Source organism: Nothoprocta perdicaria, unplaced genomic scaffold (assembly GCF_003342845.1).
Source record: "Nothoprocta perdicaria isolate Ctin4 unplaced genomic scaffold, notPer1 scaffold_3, whole genome shotgun sequence".
In the NCBI taxonomy this organism is placed as follows: domain Eukaryota; kingdom Metazoa; phylum Chordata; class Aves; order Tinamiformes; family Tinamidae; genus Nothoprocta; species Nothoprocta perdicaria.
In genome coordinates, this window is record NW_020455532.1 from 442,672 (window position 1) to 460,667 (window position 17,996).

Here is a 17,996-nt window from a genome sequence, read left to right on the forward strand (position 1 = left end):
CACGGGAGAGGCGCCCCRGCGTGTCCCCTGCTCATGGGCACAGCCTGGTCCCTCACGTAGCCCCAGGCATGCTAGTCCCTGCTGGGTTTAGCTGGGTTTACTGGGAGCCCCGGTGTCACCGTGCAGGTTCCCTACCCGATGCAGGGCGCGTGTCACCACCAGCAGCCCGAGAGCCCTTGGACAGGACAGTCCCCAGCAGGCTGCACATCTGGGGCAGCCAAGGAGCCCTGCGCAGCCCTCAAATGTGTCTGGGGACTCTCTCTGCAACTGGAGGCGGCTGCAAACCCAGGGCTCGGCCGCAGGGAGTTAACCACGCTTGTCCTCCACGGGAATGCCCAAAGGGACATCGCCCTGCCCTGTAGCCAGCCATGAAAACCACCCATCTATCAGCCCGCTTTAACAGCGATATCCTCTCATTAGCTCTGCAAAAGCTGGTCATGACTACTAAGCTCGCAACAGCCTCTACTACTGGGAAAAGAAAAATGCCTGTTTGGRAGATTTATGACCTCCAAAGGTTTCTACCCCAAAACATTTATTTTTTGAAATTAAGAGTGCCTGATTTCTTTTCCCCATGACGTGCAGAGACCAATTGAGTRTTAATCTAAGAAAGCATGGACTATTGCAGGTGGATGAACATCCTCCAGTGCTATCGTTCTTCTCTGTTATCCGGTAATTTGCGTTTTCCCCTCAGATTCTCTTAGGAGATGCTTCGCAATCTTGTGAAATCCAATTTCCTCCTAATTTCTGCTTGTGGACTAGCAACCGCTCAACAGGGCCGCAATCAGCCCCCTTGCTCGGAGTAGCTACTGAGCATCCCGCGCTTCCTCCCGTGCAGGTTTGGGTGGAATGAGTTTTCAAACCAAGCACCGAAATCGCCACAGAGCAAAAAAATGCCACAGAGCAAATCCCACAGCAGGAGGCTGGGCAGGTACCCTGCCTTAAAGAGCATTAGAAACAAGAATCTCTTTCCAAGCACTAAAAAAGTAGGAGCATTTATTGAGAGTTGCATGACAAAACGTAGCCTGAGCCTTCTGCTTGGAGCTTCATATTCTTCAGAGCATGGATGGTGACATTACTTAAAAAGCCACATGCAACAACTCAGCTTTTTCATTATATCAAGAACATTTTTTTCTCCTGAGGAACATTTCTTTTTCCAAGGAATTCAACCGTTCAGCTGCAACGCCACATACAATTGCTGTAACTGTGCCCTCTAAATGATGCCAATTCACCACATTAAATATTTGTACATCGAGCTGCCCATCCGTTTTTGGCTTATGCAAGTATCTTAGTACTCACGTGAGCCAGTTAGATTTAAAGTGCCTTAAAATRTCACCAAGAGTCTTGAATCAAGCTTAGAAAAGGAAAGAAGATAACGCCAGTCCTGATGCTTCATCTTTGCTGGTCTCTCTTCCTTTCTTCCTGCTGAGTGGTGCAATCAGACGAGCTCTCCACGTCTTATGGGCTCCCCGGTTCATAAAGAAATTGTCAGCATGTTCTGAGGAAGCAAAGGGACAAAGAAAGTTCTTTCATGACTTTAAAGCTGTTAGGGACCAATGCCCTTTAGCTGACATATTGCTGCCAACAGTATATGGCGAGCAGGACATGGTCTTGCCAAACTGCTCACATTAAATGCCTAAAAGGAGGGTGCAATATTGTTCAGAAAGTGTCAGAGAACATCACAGCTCCCCCRGGACATGGCCAGGATGCAGAGGTCGGGCCTCGGTGCGATTCAGGGCGCTTCAAAGGGTGCCACTCGAAAGGGCATGGACCCCCATGCGCCAACATCAGCAACGTGGACCACTGTCAGGAAAGGAGTCTGGCCAGGGAAATTCAGGGTCCACTCCCCAAAGGGCTGACCATGGCTTGTTCTGCACCCTCCTTAATAATGTGCGTGGGCAGGATGTCCACAGCAGCATCTTCTCATGGCACAATCCTTCCTTGAACTGCTACGCTTAAAATCTACAGCTCCTGCATACTAAAATGTTAATGTGCAGGGTCTTGCTGCAGGAGTCGGGAGCTGGAAATAACCCGCGTCACCTCCGTGGGTGCCTTGTGGGGGGAAAACCTTTCCAGCACTCACCGCRAGGACCTGAACGTCCGCGTTGAGCAGCGGAATGCCCATCATGTTCGGCAGCGGGATCCCGGGGCTGAGGATATCTGCRGGGAAGAGCCGAGGCGGTGGCAGGGCGCGCGGCGCTCCCGGGATGCAGCCGGTCCCGGCGCGGGAGCAGGGCCCTCGGGGGGCTCGGGCACCGCGGGCCGCGAGGCTTTTGGCCTCCCTGCGGTTCTCCGGCAGCAGCCGTGCCCCAAGGGCTGCCCGGGAGCAGGGTGAGCTTGGAGGCCAGGCTGGGGCTCTAACTGCAGCCCCAAATGCTCACTGGAGACCTGCAAGCGCTGCGCAAGAGAGCGGGGATCGCGGCAGCGTGCACGGAAACCCTTCCCCGCTCCCTCCAGAGCGCAGAGCTCTCCAATTTCTACCGCTATTCTGGCCTCCTGTCTGGCTATTTATCTATCTAGCCTGCTTACCATTGCAAAACGGTGTGAACTTCTCTATCAGAAGGTTCCTGAAGTGCGGCTTGAGGCTCGAGACCTGACCCAGGCGAGAAAGAACAGAGTGAGCGGCCTCAGGCGCACACRGGGTCTGAAAGAGCGTCCTCCCAGCTCAGCAAAAGCACCAAGAGCCGCTGCCTCCTTCGCAGTGAGGCTGCTCGTCTGCCTCCGTTTGCACTTGGTGCTTTGGGAAACCTTCTTCCGGATACAACTCTTACTGGAATTCAGTGCAATCTTTGCCAAAGCAGGGGCRAATAACCGCCGGAAAGATGTCAGAATTGATGTTTGCATTACGAGAAAAGGCAAAAGCAAAAAAAAACACAAGCAAAAGAAGAATTGCTGCAATCTACGGAGTGAAGTGGCTGACAGCTAAGGCCTTGGAGGCAGAAGCCACCAGAAGCAGGACATTCGTAGCAGCATCACGCAATGACCTCGCGTGTCCCCAGAGCCACAGCCCTCGCTGTCCCTCTAGCCACGGGCTAAGATTTGCTTGGTGAGAGAGAGACTTACGTTAGTGATGCCAACATCAGAGGAGTCCAAGGAGATGCCCAAGCTGCAGAAAAGGAGAGTGAAGACAACCTGAGAGCGCCCGTCACCCGAGAGGGACTCGCAGAGCACGGATCCCTATCGAAGTCCCCTGCAGTCACCTAACTCAGRCGGCCACCTCGCCCCCAGGCCCGGACACCCCCGGGACATCCCCCAGGCATCCACCGAGGCAGTGCAGGATTTTAAGACCAGAAACAGGCATTCCCATTCTTGCAAGGGAGAAAATAAACAAAAAAAAAAATGAATAAAAGGAACAAACCAATATTAAAACCTATTTTTCACTTGCTTGTAAGTAAAACAGCATTGAAACAGTGCACACCAGCTGCTGGACTGTCCTTCCTTCTCCCAAGCAGTCATTCACATTGACTATTTCAATTATAGCTCTGAGCTCTTCTAAGGCTGTTCTGCTGCTTAGCCCAGGCCACACAGAATCAGAGCCTGTGTGGCCAAGAGCAGAGCTCACAGGAAAAGCTGCCACTCCAGACTGAAAGATCACGAGCCATGGGGAACTTGCTACAGCCCTAACCTACCAGGTCAATCCCGTAACTRTCACCACAGTTAAAAAGCGTGCTTTCTTTCCACTTCCATTTTTTCCTTTCTGCTTCAAATGAAACTTGTCATTTCTTTACCTATTGAGTTAACGACCCCTTTAACACATTTCCATTCCTTATATAATTGCATCCAAGCAATGGCACTGTTGCCTCCCAGTCTAACTCTTTGACAAGCKAAGCGTCTCCAACTCCTCAAACCTCCCGCCCTAGGAAATGCTTTGCAACCTTTAATCACACTTTGTCTGTCGCTAATGACAGCACTTCCCTTTACTCCTTTATCACTCAAGTCCAACACTARGCATTTCAAAGGACTGCCCGGGATCAAAGTCAAGCTGACAGTCTTACAATTACTCAGACTACCTCATTCCTCCTTGTTATAAAGCAGAGGTTTTCTCCAGGCTCCAGGAAAGTCTCCCACTGCTGCAATACCTTTGAAAATCAGCAGGACCTGCCTCCACCTCACAGAAGTTCCCAGATTCAAGAAATCTGYGTCTTACAGACAGTGAAAACTATTTTAAGTTGGCCCTGGCTCCCTAACGCTGCAATGGGGAATCTCACAGGGATTCAATAGCATCGTGCAGGTGGCATCTTCACGGGAGGGCTTCTGTGTCACTCCTGTCACCTACCCCTAGGGCACCTCTACCACTGTCACCTGGTCACAGATGAGCACTGCCAAGAGCACATGCAGTGTCCCTAATAAAATGAGGTCCTGCCTTTGTCCACACTCTTCCAGCCCCCCGTTCCCACAAAACTCCATCTCTGCGTTAAGCTCCAGCAAAGCTGGAGGTTCTCGGCGCTGCTGAGCGCCCGGGACCAGCTCGGGAGGGGAGRCAGCACCAGGCATGGCCGGCTCCTCTCCGTGCTCCGTATCGGTGCGTGGAGGCGCGTTACCTGCCCAGGGACACGGCCAGCATCAGCCTCCCGCCCGCGATGGAGAGGCGGACGCGCAGAGCCAGGTCCTGCGAGCAGAGAGCGCGCATCAGGGCCGCGGAGCGCGCGGGGCCGCGGCAGCCCGAGCCCTCCCGCCCGCGCTTACCGCCCGGAGGAGCAGCAGGCTGAGGACGGAGCCGTCGGAGCGCAGCGAGAGCAGCTGCACACTGGCGGAGAGGTGCAGCGTGGCCTTGTTCACCTCCAGGGAGCAGCGCGGGCTGCCGGACAGGGAGATCTTGACGCTCAGCGGAGCGGTGCGGGAGCAGCCGGAGCACTGCGGGAGCGCCACACGGAGCTGCCACCCGCAGCACGGAGCTGCTGCCACGCGGAGCTGCCGCCCGTGACACGGAGCTGCTGCCCACACCGCGGAGCTGCCACCACGGCACGGAGCTGCCGCCCGGGCAGCGCCGGGGCTGGCACGGGGCTCGCGCACCCCTCTGCCAACCAGCACCGCCAACCAGCACTGCCCGGCTTGACAGGGCAAAGGAGAACCTCTCAGAGCATCACAGGGGATTTTAGCAGCAGGGAGTAAAATGCATAATAAATCCCAGGAGAGGGAAACTGAAGCTCGGGGCTCTCACTGCAGGATGTAAATTTGCTGATTGACCAGCCGGGACTGTGTCTACACATCCCTATCAACCCCGCGGCAGAAGCAGCTCTCAGCTTAGGGCAGGAACAGACCGCRGGAGCAAACGGGGATATTGTGGCCACACCAGGGGTCCGCGGTGCCCAGGACCAGCCCAGGTCACGGGGATGTGGGACACCGACCAGCTGGGGAGGCCAAGGGCTCAAGCCGAGGCCCATCCTTCACTCGGGGCCGGGAGAGGACAGCAGCTCCGGCGCCGGGAAGGACACGGTGCCCCTGAGCACTGGTGTGCCCCGACCCTCGGGCAGGGCTGCGGTGACGGGATTTGGCCGCCGCGCACGGAGCAGGAGGGCACAGGACACCGGAGACCGTCCGCGCTGGAGCCCAGCGGCTCCGCTCGGCCACCCCCGGCCCCGGGGATGTTTACACAAACCTGGCCCGGGACCAGGCACTCACCCCGGCAGGGAAGAGCTTGGTGACAGCTTCTCTCAGCTGCTTGGCACCGGAGAACTGCGGGAACAAAGGAGCAGGGAGCTGTGGGCAACGCGCCCCACGGCGCCCACCCGCCGCCCGGCTCTTCCAAACCCATTTTCAGCCAGTTTGTTCACATTCCTGGGGCCAGTCCCACAACCTCCTCCGTCACCCACTGTCCCCACTGACACAACAGGGCAGCACCCGCTGTTATCTAAGAGCTCAGCCCCTTTGGGTGCTCCACCASTGCTCAGGCGGCTCTCGGTCAGTTAAGGTGATGCAAGAACCACCRCAGCAGAACACATAACCCAGAGGGGTTTGGCACTTTTTAGTGCATAAATCTCTAATATCTTCCAGTGCAAGTTGAGAGGTATGGAAAATGCACGTGTCAAGAACTGTACTGCATGCACCAAGTCGCTTTTCTTCTTGGAAACGCAGTGCAGACCCCCAGGAGCCAAGGGCACAACCAGAGCAGCCAGATTGCACGGGAATTGGACACATCCCAATGGACACATCCATATGGGAGCAAGAAGGGCTGGTGACTGTACACGCGAGCACAGCTCTACAAGGACAGCAGTGAGGACAGGCTGAGGCTTTAGCACCCAGCACGGAGCAAGGCGCAGACCAGGCTCCTCGGAAAGGCTGYGCATGGGCTGGACCCCTCGCCCGGCAGCACCGAGCCCACGGCGTCCGTCCCCTCCCGGCCACCCCGGCGYGACGCCCGCTGCTCCGCACTCACGGTTTCGGGCGTGCAGGCGAACGTCTGCACCTGCCTGCGGAGGAGGAGGCCCAGCGCGGCGTCGAGGAAGCCCTGGTAGACTGCTATGACGAGCAGCTTGTTGTGCGGCAGCGGCGGCAGGGCCAAGGGGGACGAGTCGTAGGGGATGACGCCGCCGCCCGCCTGCTGCACCACGGCCTGCGGACGGACAGGACRGGCGCTCCCGAGGGACCCACAGAGCCTCCGCGTCTGCCGGGACCCGCGGGACAGCGCCCCAAAGAGCCTCCGCGCACCGAGAGCTTAGGAAAGCACCRAACCCGCAGAAATTCAGTATTTAACACATGAAAAGAGCTGATAAAGACCAGATCACACAACAAAGTCCTCCGTAGCTAATCGGTTCACCCTGCACATGCCAGCACATCTCACTGCCTCATCCCCTCCCGGAGGCTTTGCTCCAAGGGCAGGCGAGCGCCGAAGACGCGGTCAGCGGAGCCGTTGCCTTTGCTCTTTCGCCTGTTTTGTTGTTTATTTTTGTTTTTTCGTGTTGTTTATTTTCATATTTTACTTTGCTTGTTTTCCAATGAGATAGCATTAAAAGATACATTAATGCAAAAAATGCATTAACTTGGTTTAGCATCACACACCACGGAGACTGATCAATGAAGGCAAAAAGCATCAACACGCAGTGAGCAGGCAGGGGAAAGGAGAGGGGGAAAGTGCTGGTGCCAGGGGGCAGTTACAAATAACAGACGCACGAGTCGTCTCAGGATAAACCTGCAAACAGAAGTGAAGGCTTGAAGAAAAGCACACAAAGACTTTGCATTAGGAGGAAAGGCAAAAGAGAAAAAAAAGAAGGAAAAAAAAAAAAAAGAGCAGCAAGAGAAGATTTGCAGCAAGGCCTAAATATTTAGCTAACATTTCCGGAACAAACATTCATTCAGCTCTTCTGTTTCGTTGTACCGAAGGAAGACAAGTCTCCCCAGGGGATCAAGGTAAATGGTGCTGAAAGAAACGACGCTGCAATCAAAATCCCAGGGCTTTGTTACCTAATATTTAACTTACCTCTAAATCCAGCCCCAGGAAGGAGTCAGTTGTAAATGGAGTGCTGGCCAGTTGATACTGAATGGCTCCTTCTGTGCCAACCTGGATCACCTCTTGGAGAGCAAAGGAGCAGCAAAGCATTAGGAGATGAAAAGCAACACGAAGCCCTTCTGCGGTCCTCAGATCGCCAGCACCCGGAGCTCACACCCGCACACACATACTGAGCATTGCTGCTGCTCCAAAACGGGSAGAACATCAGGTCGGGTGGGATCTGTGTTCTGAATAAACCCCTTAGAAAGTGCCAAAGAGGGTCAGCTAAAGCCAAGAGCAATGTGTGGAAACAGCACAAGGAGGAGCTGGGTGAGAGCGGGTCCCTGGGAGCGCTCAGGTGCGGGCTCGGTGCTGAACACCCGTGAGCACCCCATGGACACAGGTGAGTCTGGAACACGGGAGTGTCTGGGACCTCTCTTCCTCCCCATTTGTGGACACGGGAGCACACGGGCCGGGCTGGACTGCAGGTCACAGCCGAGCTGGAGCTGCCGGGGAATGCTCTGCAAGGACGAGCTCCGGGATACAGCCAGGAGCCCGAAAGGTCACAGTAGGAAAACAATTTTCCCAAAGGCTGCAAGAAGAGCAGCTAATATTTATTCCTGATTTATGCCTATATTCATTCCTGATTTATTCCTTTTCCAGCATTGCCCAGGGACTCCTGGATCCTCTCTCCCCTTCCCCTCCCCGTCCCCTCAGAGACAGTGTGTTCACTCCGTGTGAACACGGCCCTCGGAGCAGCGCAGGTCCCGCAGCCGCCTCGTGTCCGCGGGACCCTGCGGAGCAGGAGCGCGGCGGGCCRGGGGAGCAGCCGGGATCAGGCGCACGGACGTACCGTTGAGCGTGCTGAGCACCTGCAGGCCCACGATGTTCACCACGACGTTCATCACGGAGCAGAGCTGCAAGGGGGCATGGAAGCGGGGCCGTGGGCGAGCGGAGCCGGCGGGCACCCAGCCCCGCGGCCCTTGGCACAGGGGGGCTTTGGGAAGGAGCCGGGAGCCCCGGGCTCGGGAGCTGCCCTCATGGGAGCTGCTCCGAGCCAGCAATACTGAAGCACCGCTCCGCAGGGAGCCACGGCGCCCGCAGCGCCCTGTGTCGGGAAGGGCAAGGCAGGGGATCGTGCCGCTCGCCGCAGCGTTCTAACACGCTGCTCCTGCTATCCCTGTATTTCAGCTACAAAAGCACAGCAGCCCGTGCACTTACCAAAGCCGGCAGGGTCCCGGTGAGCTGGGTGTGCACCAAGTCACTTAGCGAGAGGGACACCAAGCTGCGGGAAAGAGAAGGAGGGATGAGGGCAGAGAGTGCGTCAGCCCTGCACACAGGCTCCCGGGGGCATCGCTGCCCTCATCCGTCCTTCCCCGTCCCTCGGGAGCCGCGGGAAGGGCTGGAGGGAGGGCGGGCAGGACAGGGCATCGCTCGTTCCACAGTGGGACACGCGGCTCCTCTAGGAAGGGGATGAACCTCCCGTGCCCTTCTGCTCTGGCACCTAAATCAGCGTTGTTAAGGCGGGGGGGATGGATTTAGAACATCTCCATGTGAGCTGCGGGAAACCACGGATTAACATGAGGAGAATTCCACATGGATTAACAAGAGGAGCAATCTGCTGTGCAGCATTTCGGCACCACTGCTGAACAGCTCGGTCCGGGGGATGCGCTGCCTGCGGCCGCTTAGTTTCGATAATCAGTATAATTCCAGGCTACGGAGCTGGAGCCCAGAGCAGCACACGGTGCAAGGCCGAAGCAGCAGGAATCCATGAGGATGAGTCCCGTCACCGAGGGCAGAGCTCTGTGTGCTCCTGCCCAGCCYGTCCCCTGCTCCGACCCGTCCCAGCGCTGCCGGGCCGCCCTCCCCACTCACTTGCCTAGAATCTTCCCYATTAGCTACTGCAGCGAGAAAAGAACGAGGAGAAATTGCAGAAAAAAGCCCATAATTCCAAACCAGGAAATGTTCACGATAATCAGTTTACCTGACCCAGTGACCAACACAAGAAGACAGCAGGGCCACGGAATTAGCAGACCGAGGCAGAGAGGGGCCACTCGTGCRGAATTCCCGGTGCCAGGGCGGCCGGACGGAAAGTCAGAGCTGCAGCACGCGCTGTGCTCGCGGCAGAGACCGGGCRCACGCTGAGCACGCGCTGCTGCGAGCGTCCTCCCGGGCCGGCGTTCCCGCCCCGCCGGAACGGCTCATTAGCCAGCTCTACAGGGAGCAGCACTGAACTTCATGTTCAGATCTCTAGTTCAGGCAGGATTGCCTGGACAAGCAGAGCAGATTATCCCACGTTTTCCAGTAGCCTTTTTTAGGCCGTCTTCCACAGAAAGAGCTCGCTTTGGCAAAGGGAGTAAATCAGTTCTACGGAGGCCCAGCTCTAGACCAGCTTAGCACTGCCTAAGTCCTGGCAGCCTGTTTACTGACAGACGGAGCAGAGGATTGCTGGCAATGTAAAATATAAATCCAGACACTTACCCAGAAAGGAGATTCAGCTTCAGGTCACCAAAAATACAGAGACAGTCTTCAACAACAACCTGCACCGTTCCCGATTCGTAATTTGTGCACTTAATGTTCATACCAACGGACACCTCTGCTACGATATCAATTACTTCYGAGAGAAGACCCATCAAGCTGGAAAAAGTAAACGGGGCAACTAGATCAAATCTCTTAGCTTTTAAAGAGAGAAAATCAGCAAAGCCCATCAGCAAACAGCACCTCCATCTACTGTCACCCATTACCAAAGCCACGTGTCACCCTTTGCGCCTGTTCCACCGTGTGGCTTGATGGTAAGTTAGAATCGTCAGGAAATCCACAAAAGCAGCAAAACGTGAYGGAAGAGAAAGGCTGTGGATGGGGTTTGCTCTAGCAAAGGCGGCGACCGCRGCACTCACCAGTTGCCTCGGAGGTCCAGCTTCATGATGATGGACACCTGCACGCCGATGCCGGGCCGCAGCATCACGGAGAGGTCCAGGAAGCGAGCCTTGACGAGGCGCAGGCTGCGGCAGCGGCGGGAACGTGACCGAGCGCCGCGGAGCCGCCCGCCCGGCCGGCCCACCGCGTGTGCGCCTGCTCAAGCCGGACTTAGTACTTAAGCCGGGGTGCGAGTGCTCAGCCCAACCACCCCCGCGGCAGGGCTCCCCACTCACCCCGTGATGCTGATGTGCAGGTTGAACAGCCCCCCGTCGCCCACGATGTCGGAGAGCACCAGGTGCTGCAGGTGCTGCTGCAGGAGCCCGTTGCGGAGGATGGCGCCCGAGAGAACTGCGGGAGCGCCCGCGTGAGCACACGGCCCCGAGCCCTTCCCCGCGCGCTCACGCGCCGCATCGCACCGGGCACAGCGTTTTACATTAAGAAAAACGAATTTTCAGCAGCCATAAAGCCAGCCTCCACTCAGCGAGCTAACCAGGAGAGGTAACGATATCAAGTACCCCAGAGCTCCGACCTGAAGGTTAAATTTGTGCATTAGCAGAAAGGAATCAGCAGAATCAGAAACGGTGCCCRACCTGCAATATTTGATTCCCGCTTGTAAAGGATTTAAAAGAAAAAAAAAAATTTGAAATTAATTGCTCTGTTTTTTGCTGAAGCTTTGCAAATATTAAGGTGGCTGTTAAACTGCAGAGCATTTTTTGGTGAAAATAAGCTGCTGGGAAATGGGAAACTAAGCCAGAAACTAAGCCCAAAAGAGGAAATAATTCACACGCAGCCCCAGGAGTCTCCACGGCCCTTTGGTGCCAGACGCATCTCGGCTCTGTATCTAGAGACTCCCCTAAGAGCCCATGGACACAGCAAGTCCGTCAAAGGCTCCAGCAACACCTGGAGGCCCCGAGCGGGTGTAAAAACCAGAAAAGCAAAAAAGCAGCAAAACAGAGATGAAGGGAGCAGAGAGAGTGGATTGCAGCTGGCRGCTGCCGGGAGCTTTCCCAGGAGCGCCAGCCGCGCGCCCTCCTACCGTTCTGCACCGCTCGGGGGCTGACCGCGCAGGACAGGCCGGGCACCCCCTGCGAGGGCGCCAGGAGGCCGCAGAAGAGGAGGATCCCCCAAAGCCGGAACATCTTCGTCTGCACACGGACCCTCCTGCTGGCACGGAAACGGCAGAGTGAAAACCAGGAAAAAACCAAACCTCTAAGAGGAGATCCGAGTCTGCAGGGAGATACAGACCRCAAGAGCACTCGTGCCCATCCTCTCTACTGGGCTGGGACCCCAGGGAGTTGTCTGGGTTCAAGCGTGCGGACGGGCTTCAGGCCCGGCTCAGTGAAACCCCTTACGTTCGCCTTGCGACTTGCCCAAAACACCCGGGATGTTCACACAAGGGGAGGCAAACCGCTTCTCCTGCCCTTCATTAATGTTTAACCAGGCCTCGCTTTCCATATCCTTCAGATGGAAAGTTATGCTTCTTTTATAAGGATGTTTGCCAAGRGGAAAAAGCTCAGCATTACTCTTACTCTTTTTAATTGCCAAAGGCATCAAACTAAAGCTGAAGTAACAAAAGTTATATAAAGGGAAGTCTATGGCCGTAATTGAATGGTTATTGACCCAAACTGAATTTCAAGGCTCTCGACGGGCAGCTGAGCAGCAGCAAATGCTGTGATGCAGGACGCAGCCGCGAGCACTGGGATGCTCTTACCTGCATCCACCGCGGCGGCCCCGCGGCTCCGCTCCCTCCGGGCGGCCTCTCCCGCGTTTTTCCCCAAAGGGGCTGGAAGCGGCGGCTGTCCCGGGCTGCGGCCACGCAGACACACGGATCCCTCGCAGCTTCCCCCTTCACATCCTTCCCGCGGCGCCCGCGCGCCGCTCTATATCCCCGCGCGTCGCCGGCGGCTCCCGGCTCCACCTGCGCTGATTTATAGGCGGCAACGTCAGCAGCGCCGCGCGCGCCGCCGGCTCCTCCGCGGTGCTGCCTTCTGCCCCCTTTAAAAAGGGGAACCTGCACCTCGAGCAAAGCAGCTCGTAGGAAAGCACGGCACCTGCTGAAGGCCCCCAGCAAACTCAACCAAGGGCAGAATAGGGAGCATCTCCCTGAGGACGAGCACCCACAGAGCTCCTGCCGAGCACATGCACCTTATCAAAGGGGCTCGGAGAAAGGATCTCCTTTCCCCCGAGGAGACGAGATTTATAACCATCCTTCCTGGTTCAAGTGYGGCACTGGAAAAATATTTTCTTTAGAAAAAGCAACTTGGAAAGCTCTCAGAATCATGATAAAGATCAGTTTTAAGGCTGAGCTTCAGAACGGATTTCAATTGTATCTGTTAAGAGATTCATGAATCGATTGCAAAAAATACAGTTGCCCTGAAATGTGTTAAAAACAACAATAAATASAGTTCTGATAAGTAATGTGCACAGGAGCCAAACGCGCTGCGGGTGCACAAGTGGGTGCTCCCCAAGGAGCAGCAGCAGCTTCCCGGAGCGCGAGGCGCCTCCGTGCACGGCGCCGAGCGCTCGGCCGGCTCCGCGCCCGGCAAGTTTCCATTGTGCAGGGCCAGCTGACGTTATCCCGGCGCTTTGTTGTGCTCCGCTGAGCCGTGCGCGGCGGGAGCAACCACATGCGGGAGCGGGAGCGGGGCAGGGATGGCATCGTYGCCATCCACGCAGCGGGCCAAACGCCGGGAACAGGGGGGACAGTGGTGAAGGGAAAATGTTGGCCTGTGAACAAACACCAGTGAATAAACCCAGGCTAAAATGAGCAGAAAGCTGCTCTGCCCAGAGAGCCCCGAGCAGCTTTCCCACCAGGATACGGAGGGCTGAGCAACAGCACCAAGGTGCCATGCATCTGCACGGTGTTTTCCAGCAGCGACGGGAGACGCTCCCGGGCAGGGATGTCCCGTGGCTGGGCTCCCTGGGCCTCGGCTCTCACAGCATCCCTGCAGGAGCTGCTCTTTTATTTAAWATGCACTTAAATCCAGGCTGCGTTTGACCTGCTGCTGACAGCCTGGTGCCAGAAACAAGGAGYGAGTTTAGCTTCTCCAAGGCGGCTGAAGAGCAGCAAAGTCAAAACTCACCTTTTTTGCCCCAGGTCCCACAGCTCGTCCATCCGCGGTGGTGGCCACACAACCTGGTCAGAGCTGGGGACGAGGACAAGGACCCRGTGCAGGGCTTGGTCCTCCAGTGCCACCCAGACCAGCGGCTCCAAAAGCAGATTTGCAGACTGGATCAGCCACGAATCAGCTGCACAACGAACAGCTCAATTATTGCACATGCCCAACGTGACTGGTGCACAAGGCAGACGGTCCTGCAGCTAAACGGCCCAAGACAGAKCCCGGATGCACCCAGGCACCCGCGTTGCAGCAGCAGTAAGGCCACCCTGTCAGCAATGCAGAGCATTTCACACCGGGCTGCTTCTTGCTAAGCATTTATTTTTTTTTCAGTCAGATTCTCCACTTCTTTCTCATTTACCTCTATTTCATTCTCTCACTGTAGCTRTGATTTAGGTCTCACTTACCCTAACAGTGAATTTAGTGCTGCTGGGACAAGGGAATATATATTAAAATGAAGCACTGCAAGAAATGCTAGAAAAGACCACAACAATAGCAGAAAACCTCCTGAAAGAGTGATGTGAAGTCAAGAGCCCTCCAGAGCAGCCTTCAGCACCTGAACGTACCCAGACTCGCAGCTCTAAAAAGACAGACTGAAAAACAGCAGGTAACCCCAAAGAGTAACATTTAAGCACACAAAAAAGATCTTTTCTATTAAGCATGGTTCTGCTTTCTGTCTTTTTTCCTCTGGCATCCAGAATCACAGAATTTGAGAGAGAAATCGGGAGTATCGCAAACGTGTCTTAAAGTAAAATATTAAGCAACATAAAGAGAAAAGAAYTGAGAATCTTCCTCCGCAGTTTGTAAAACACGTAGACATTTCGATGCCGAGATGCTTTTTCCCACCCACGCTGGAGGAACAGCAGCTTTATTTATGTGATGAATAAAGAGGAGCAACTTTGGTCTGTAAAACTCCTTTAACGGGCAAATAGTAACTCCTTTTCAAGAACACACACCATCTCTTGAGGTGAAAGAAGAAACAAATCTGGTAGCTTAAATTACAACCGATAATTGAGCTGACTTATCCAGACCTGCAGCCTGCTCCCGTGCRGGCGCACTTCCTGGCAGCGAGCGGCGTGGACGTTAATAAAATTGCTCACTTCAAATTTCCATGGAAAATAACTTCTGAGGTCACCAGGAYGAAGCAGTCAGCCCAGGAGAACAGCACTGCAGGGCTAGAAAGCAGCGGGTAGGAGAAACGTCATCGGGAGCCTCCGCCCCAGGCGGCTGGAATAAACACTGGGAAAGGAAAGAAAAAGTTAGGAAGGAATTGTGAAACGCTGACTGCATCTGGGCCGTGGGTTTCCAGAATTGGTAAAGTTCCCCTTGTGAAGCCGGGTCCCTGCCGGTCCCTCCTGCTGGGGMACGGGGAACAGCCAATGCCTTGGCCGGGGAGATGGGCAGCGGCAATTCAGTGCAGAAATGGGAAAGCTGGAGGGGTTTAGTAGGAATTGTGGATGAAAGAAGATTCTCCTGGAGCTCCAGGCCTGGACTTCATCCCTGGATCGCGGGAGCTGCCCAGCTCCTGCAGCAGCCTGGGCAGCTCCCGTCGCGAGCGGTGCGCAAGGGCCAGGCAGCGCAATTAGCGCTAACGAGCCTCCCAACAATGCTGGCCTCGCTGCGGGCGCACCCTGACCCGCGCCGTGCAGCTCGGCGCATGCACGGCATGCGGACGTCAGAGCATCCCCCGGCCTCTGATCGCTCGCCCGTGCTGTTTCCTACACCTGCACCGCCGGGGAGGCGATGCCGAGGACGGGCCGYGCGGAGAGCACGAGGAGGAAGACGAGGGCGAGCGCGAGGCGCCAGCCCGAGCTGCTGCTTGCCAGGACGCCTGGGAACGGCCGCAGCGACCACTCCATGCACCTGCCCTGCTCAGCACAAACCGCGAAGCAGAGCAAAATCACTGCAGGGAGATAACAGCTAATCAGCGTCTTGGGGAGCTTCAGAGGCAGGAGACTTCCTGCTGCCAAATGAGCGCCAAAGGAAAACGAGCAGAACGCTGTGGGCTGCAGGGAAGGGTCAGCGCTGCAAGCAGGCGCCGCAGCGGCTCAGGGACCCCCCGGGAGGATCGCGAGTGGAGCTGGGGTGGCCGAGCTCATGGCACRGGTGGCAGCTATGCTGGCATCGCGGGATGGCAGCCTGGAGCGGCAGGGACGTCTGCGACGAGACCTCGAGCGCGGCCGGGCGGCGGACGCGGAGCCTTTGCAGAGAGGAAGGCCACGTGCTTTGCGCTGGTGCCACTGGGTTTTATGAGGCTCAGGAGGTGCCTGTTGCTCCCTGGGCTCTGCTGGAGAACAAAGTGAAGTCTCAGAGCTGCCTTGAACCGCTCCCTGCGTGGAGATCTGGCATTTTGCCTTGGTCAGGGCCACCACACTCCAGGTTCCCCTGGCACTTCCTTTTCCTTGCAGCCCAGAACAGCTGAGCGTGGCTGCTCGGYCTGATGTTTCTAGGGCCTGGTGAGACCAGCAGAAGCCACAGCCTCCTTCTGGACACCCAGGAAGCCCAGGCATGGGCGGTGCAGTGCACGCACAGACTGGTTCCCCGCACGGGACATGGGGCCAGGAGCSCCCCAAGCGCTGCAGACACTCACCTATTCCAGCAGAAATGTGCTGCAGACGTCCTGCCGATGCAATGAGCATCCTAAAGTCCAACCTGGTCCTATCTTTTAAACAAACTAATGCTGCACCTGCCTCCTCCATCGCTTCAGACGGCTCGTGCTGCGAGCCCAGGGAACACCTCAATTCCTCTTCACTCCTCATTCTTCCAATTTATTCCTTACCTTTCTTTCCAGTCCGTAAAATGGATTTCTGTCCATTCCATTGTCTAAGGAACCATCTGCATCGCAGCACCAACAGAGACATTAAATGAAGACAGCAATTTCCCTCTGATGGCGAGCGCGATGTGGGGCCAAAGCCACATTTCCATCTTGCCCGAGCTCACTTCACAGAGCTCAGCGAGGCCGAGGGAAGTTTGCCTTGATGAAGACTCTTAATCCCAGGGAGGAATTAGCAGCAGCCTTTATTACAGAAGTTTATCTTGTGCTTTCTGGTGCATTCTTAGCTTCCAGCAGAGCCGGGGGGGCAGCACTGGCAAGGGAAGGAGCAGGAACGGGGCTCACAGGAAGGAGATGGGTATTCCCAGGAGAGAGGGGCACCTCCTCCGCGCACTGCCGGCCTCGAAAGCGGGGCCGCAAACGGGAGCGCGAAAGGAAACACGCGGGGCCCTCGCAGCGGCGGCGCCGGGGCTTGAACCCGCGGYAGAGGGGGCACCGGGGCTCGAACCCGCGGTCCTCGGGGCAGAGCGGGGTGGGGTGGGCGGCGCCCCCGCGGTTGTGCCGCCCCCTGGAGGCGCCGCGCGGTGCCGCAGCCTCGACACGCGTGGGAGCGCGTGGGATCAATTCCCGGGCACTGGGATGTGATGCACGTGCATAGACTCCCTTAATCCCCCTTAAACGCCCCCAATTAGGGGCTGCAAAGAACTAGGCACCAGTCCTGCAGACGCATGGGCGGGAGCGGCGCTCAACCGCCCTGCTCCGCACTGTGGAATCGACTGAATAAAAGGCCAGTTTCCCTCCRCGCGAGTCAAGCCCGGCTGCTGCAGCCTGCCCCATCAGCAAAAAGCCCTTTCCAGGCACAGGCAGCAGGAATACGTGCAGGGAATCGCGCGGCACTGGGGAATTTCACTGCAGCTCTGCCAGCCAGGACGCAGCGGCACCAACACACCTGGCCATTAACAACACCTCCAAGCGGGAGCGCTGGAAGCCCGGAGGCAGCCGCAGCTCCAGCCGCCCTTGGCTGCCCGAGGCGAGGGGCCTGGCTGCCTCCCTGATAAAACCCGGGAGCTTCAGGGGCGCCAGGCACTGTCAGAGGAACCTTCTCAACATCAAAGTCCCAGCAGGGCTTTTAGCGAGACTTCAGAAAGCAAGTTAAGGATTTTTAGCACATTGTACCCCAAGCAGCATCAAAGAGCCAAGGGCTGCAGGGAACTGCCGCTCAGCAAAGCCACCGGCAGCACGGAAATGGAGCTGAACTGAGGAGCTTCAGCACCAGCCTTCGAGAAACTTTCATGTCCAGGAGCTGAGCACTCTGGATGCTTCCAGGGAGCAGTTTGAGGGGGAAAAAAAATGAAAAGAAAAAGAATCGACTCTCCTATTTGCCATACAAAGTGAGGCGTAGAGCTGCTCTGAGCCTGTGCAGAATACATATAGACACCCCGGTGAACGCTGCCAGCCCGCAGCTCCCAGCCCAGGGTCATTCCCGGCACRCTGCGGGAGCCGTTCCCGTGCGGAGCGGAGCTGGCTGCCTTGGGACAGACCCCTCGTCCATAGACCCTGCGCCTGGGAGCGCCGGGCACCCCAGAGCCTGCAGCCCCGAGCCCTGTGCCAGGGGAAGCTCCTGCAGCACCCGCGGGTCCAGCCGCACCGGCCGCAGCCGTCCCAGCCCCACACAGCCGGGCCCGGCAGCACCGGGAGAACGTGGAGCGATGCTGGGGGAGCAAAGGAGGAGAGCGGGATGCCGAGGAGATGCCCTTTCCTTGGG

At 56.7% G+C, this 17,996-nt stretch overlaps 1 protein-coding gene across 1 annotated transcript; it reads right to left on the reverse strand.

Annotated features, from left to right (window-relative positions):
- Positions 1-1,164: 1,164 nt before the first annotated feature.
- On the reverse strand, positions 1,165-15,317 carry LOC112949535 (BPI fold-containing family B member 4-like). The gene is made up of 18 exons (XM_026041973.1): positions 15,181-15,317; positions 14,025-14,038; positions 13,426-13,591; positions 11,379-11,503; positions 10,576-10,690; positions 10,321-10,425; positions 9,905-10,060; positions 8,645-8,708; positions 8,277-8,340; positions 7,415-7,506; positions 6,374-6,550; positions 5,620-5,673; positions 4,684-4,851; positions 4,539-4,606; positions 3,061-3,103; positions 2,527-2,590; positions 2,081-2,157; positions 1,165-1,495 (listed from the first exon to the last, which is right to left on the reverse strand). The coding sequence occupies exons 1-18, from the start codon at positions 15,315-15,317 to the stop codon at positions 1,472-1,474; spliced, it is 1,713 nt and encodes a 570-aa protein (XP_025897758.1). The 3' UTR covers positions 1,165-1,471.
- Between the last annotated feature and the right edge of the window lie 2,679 nt (positions 15,318-17,996).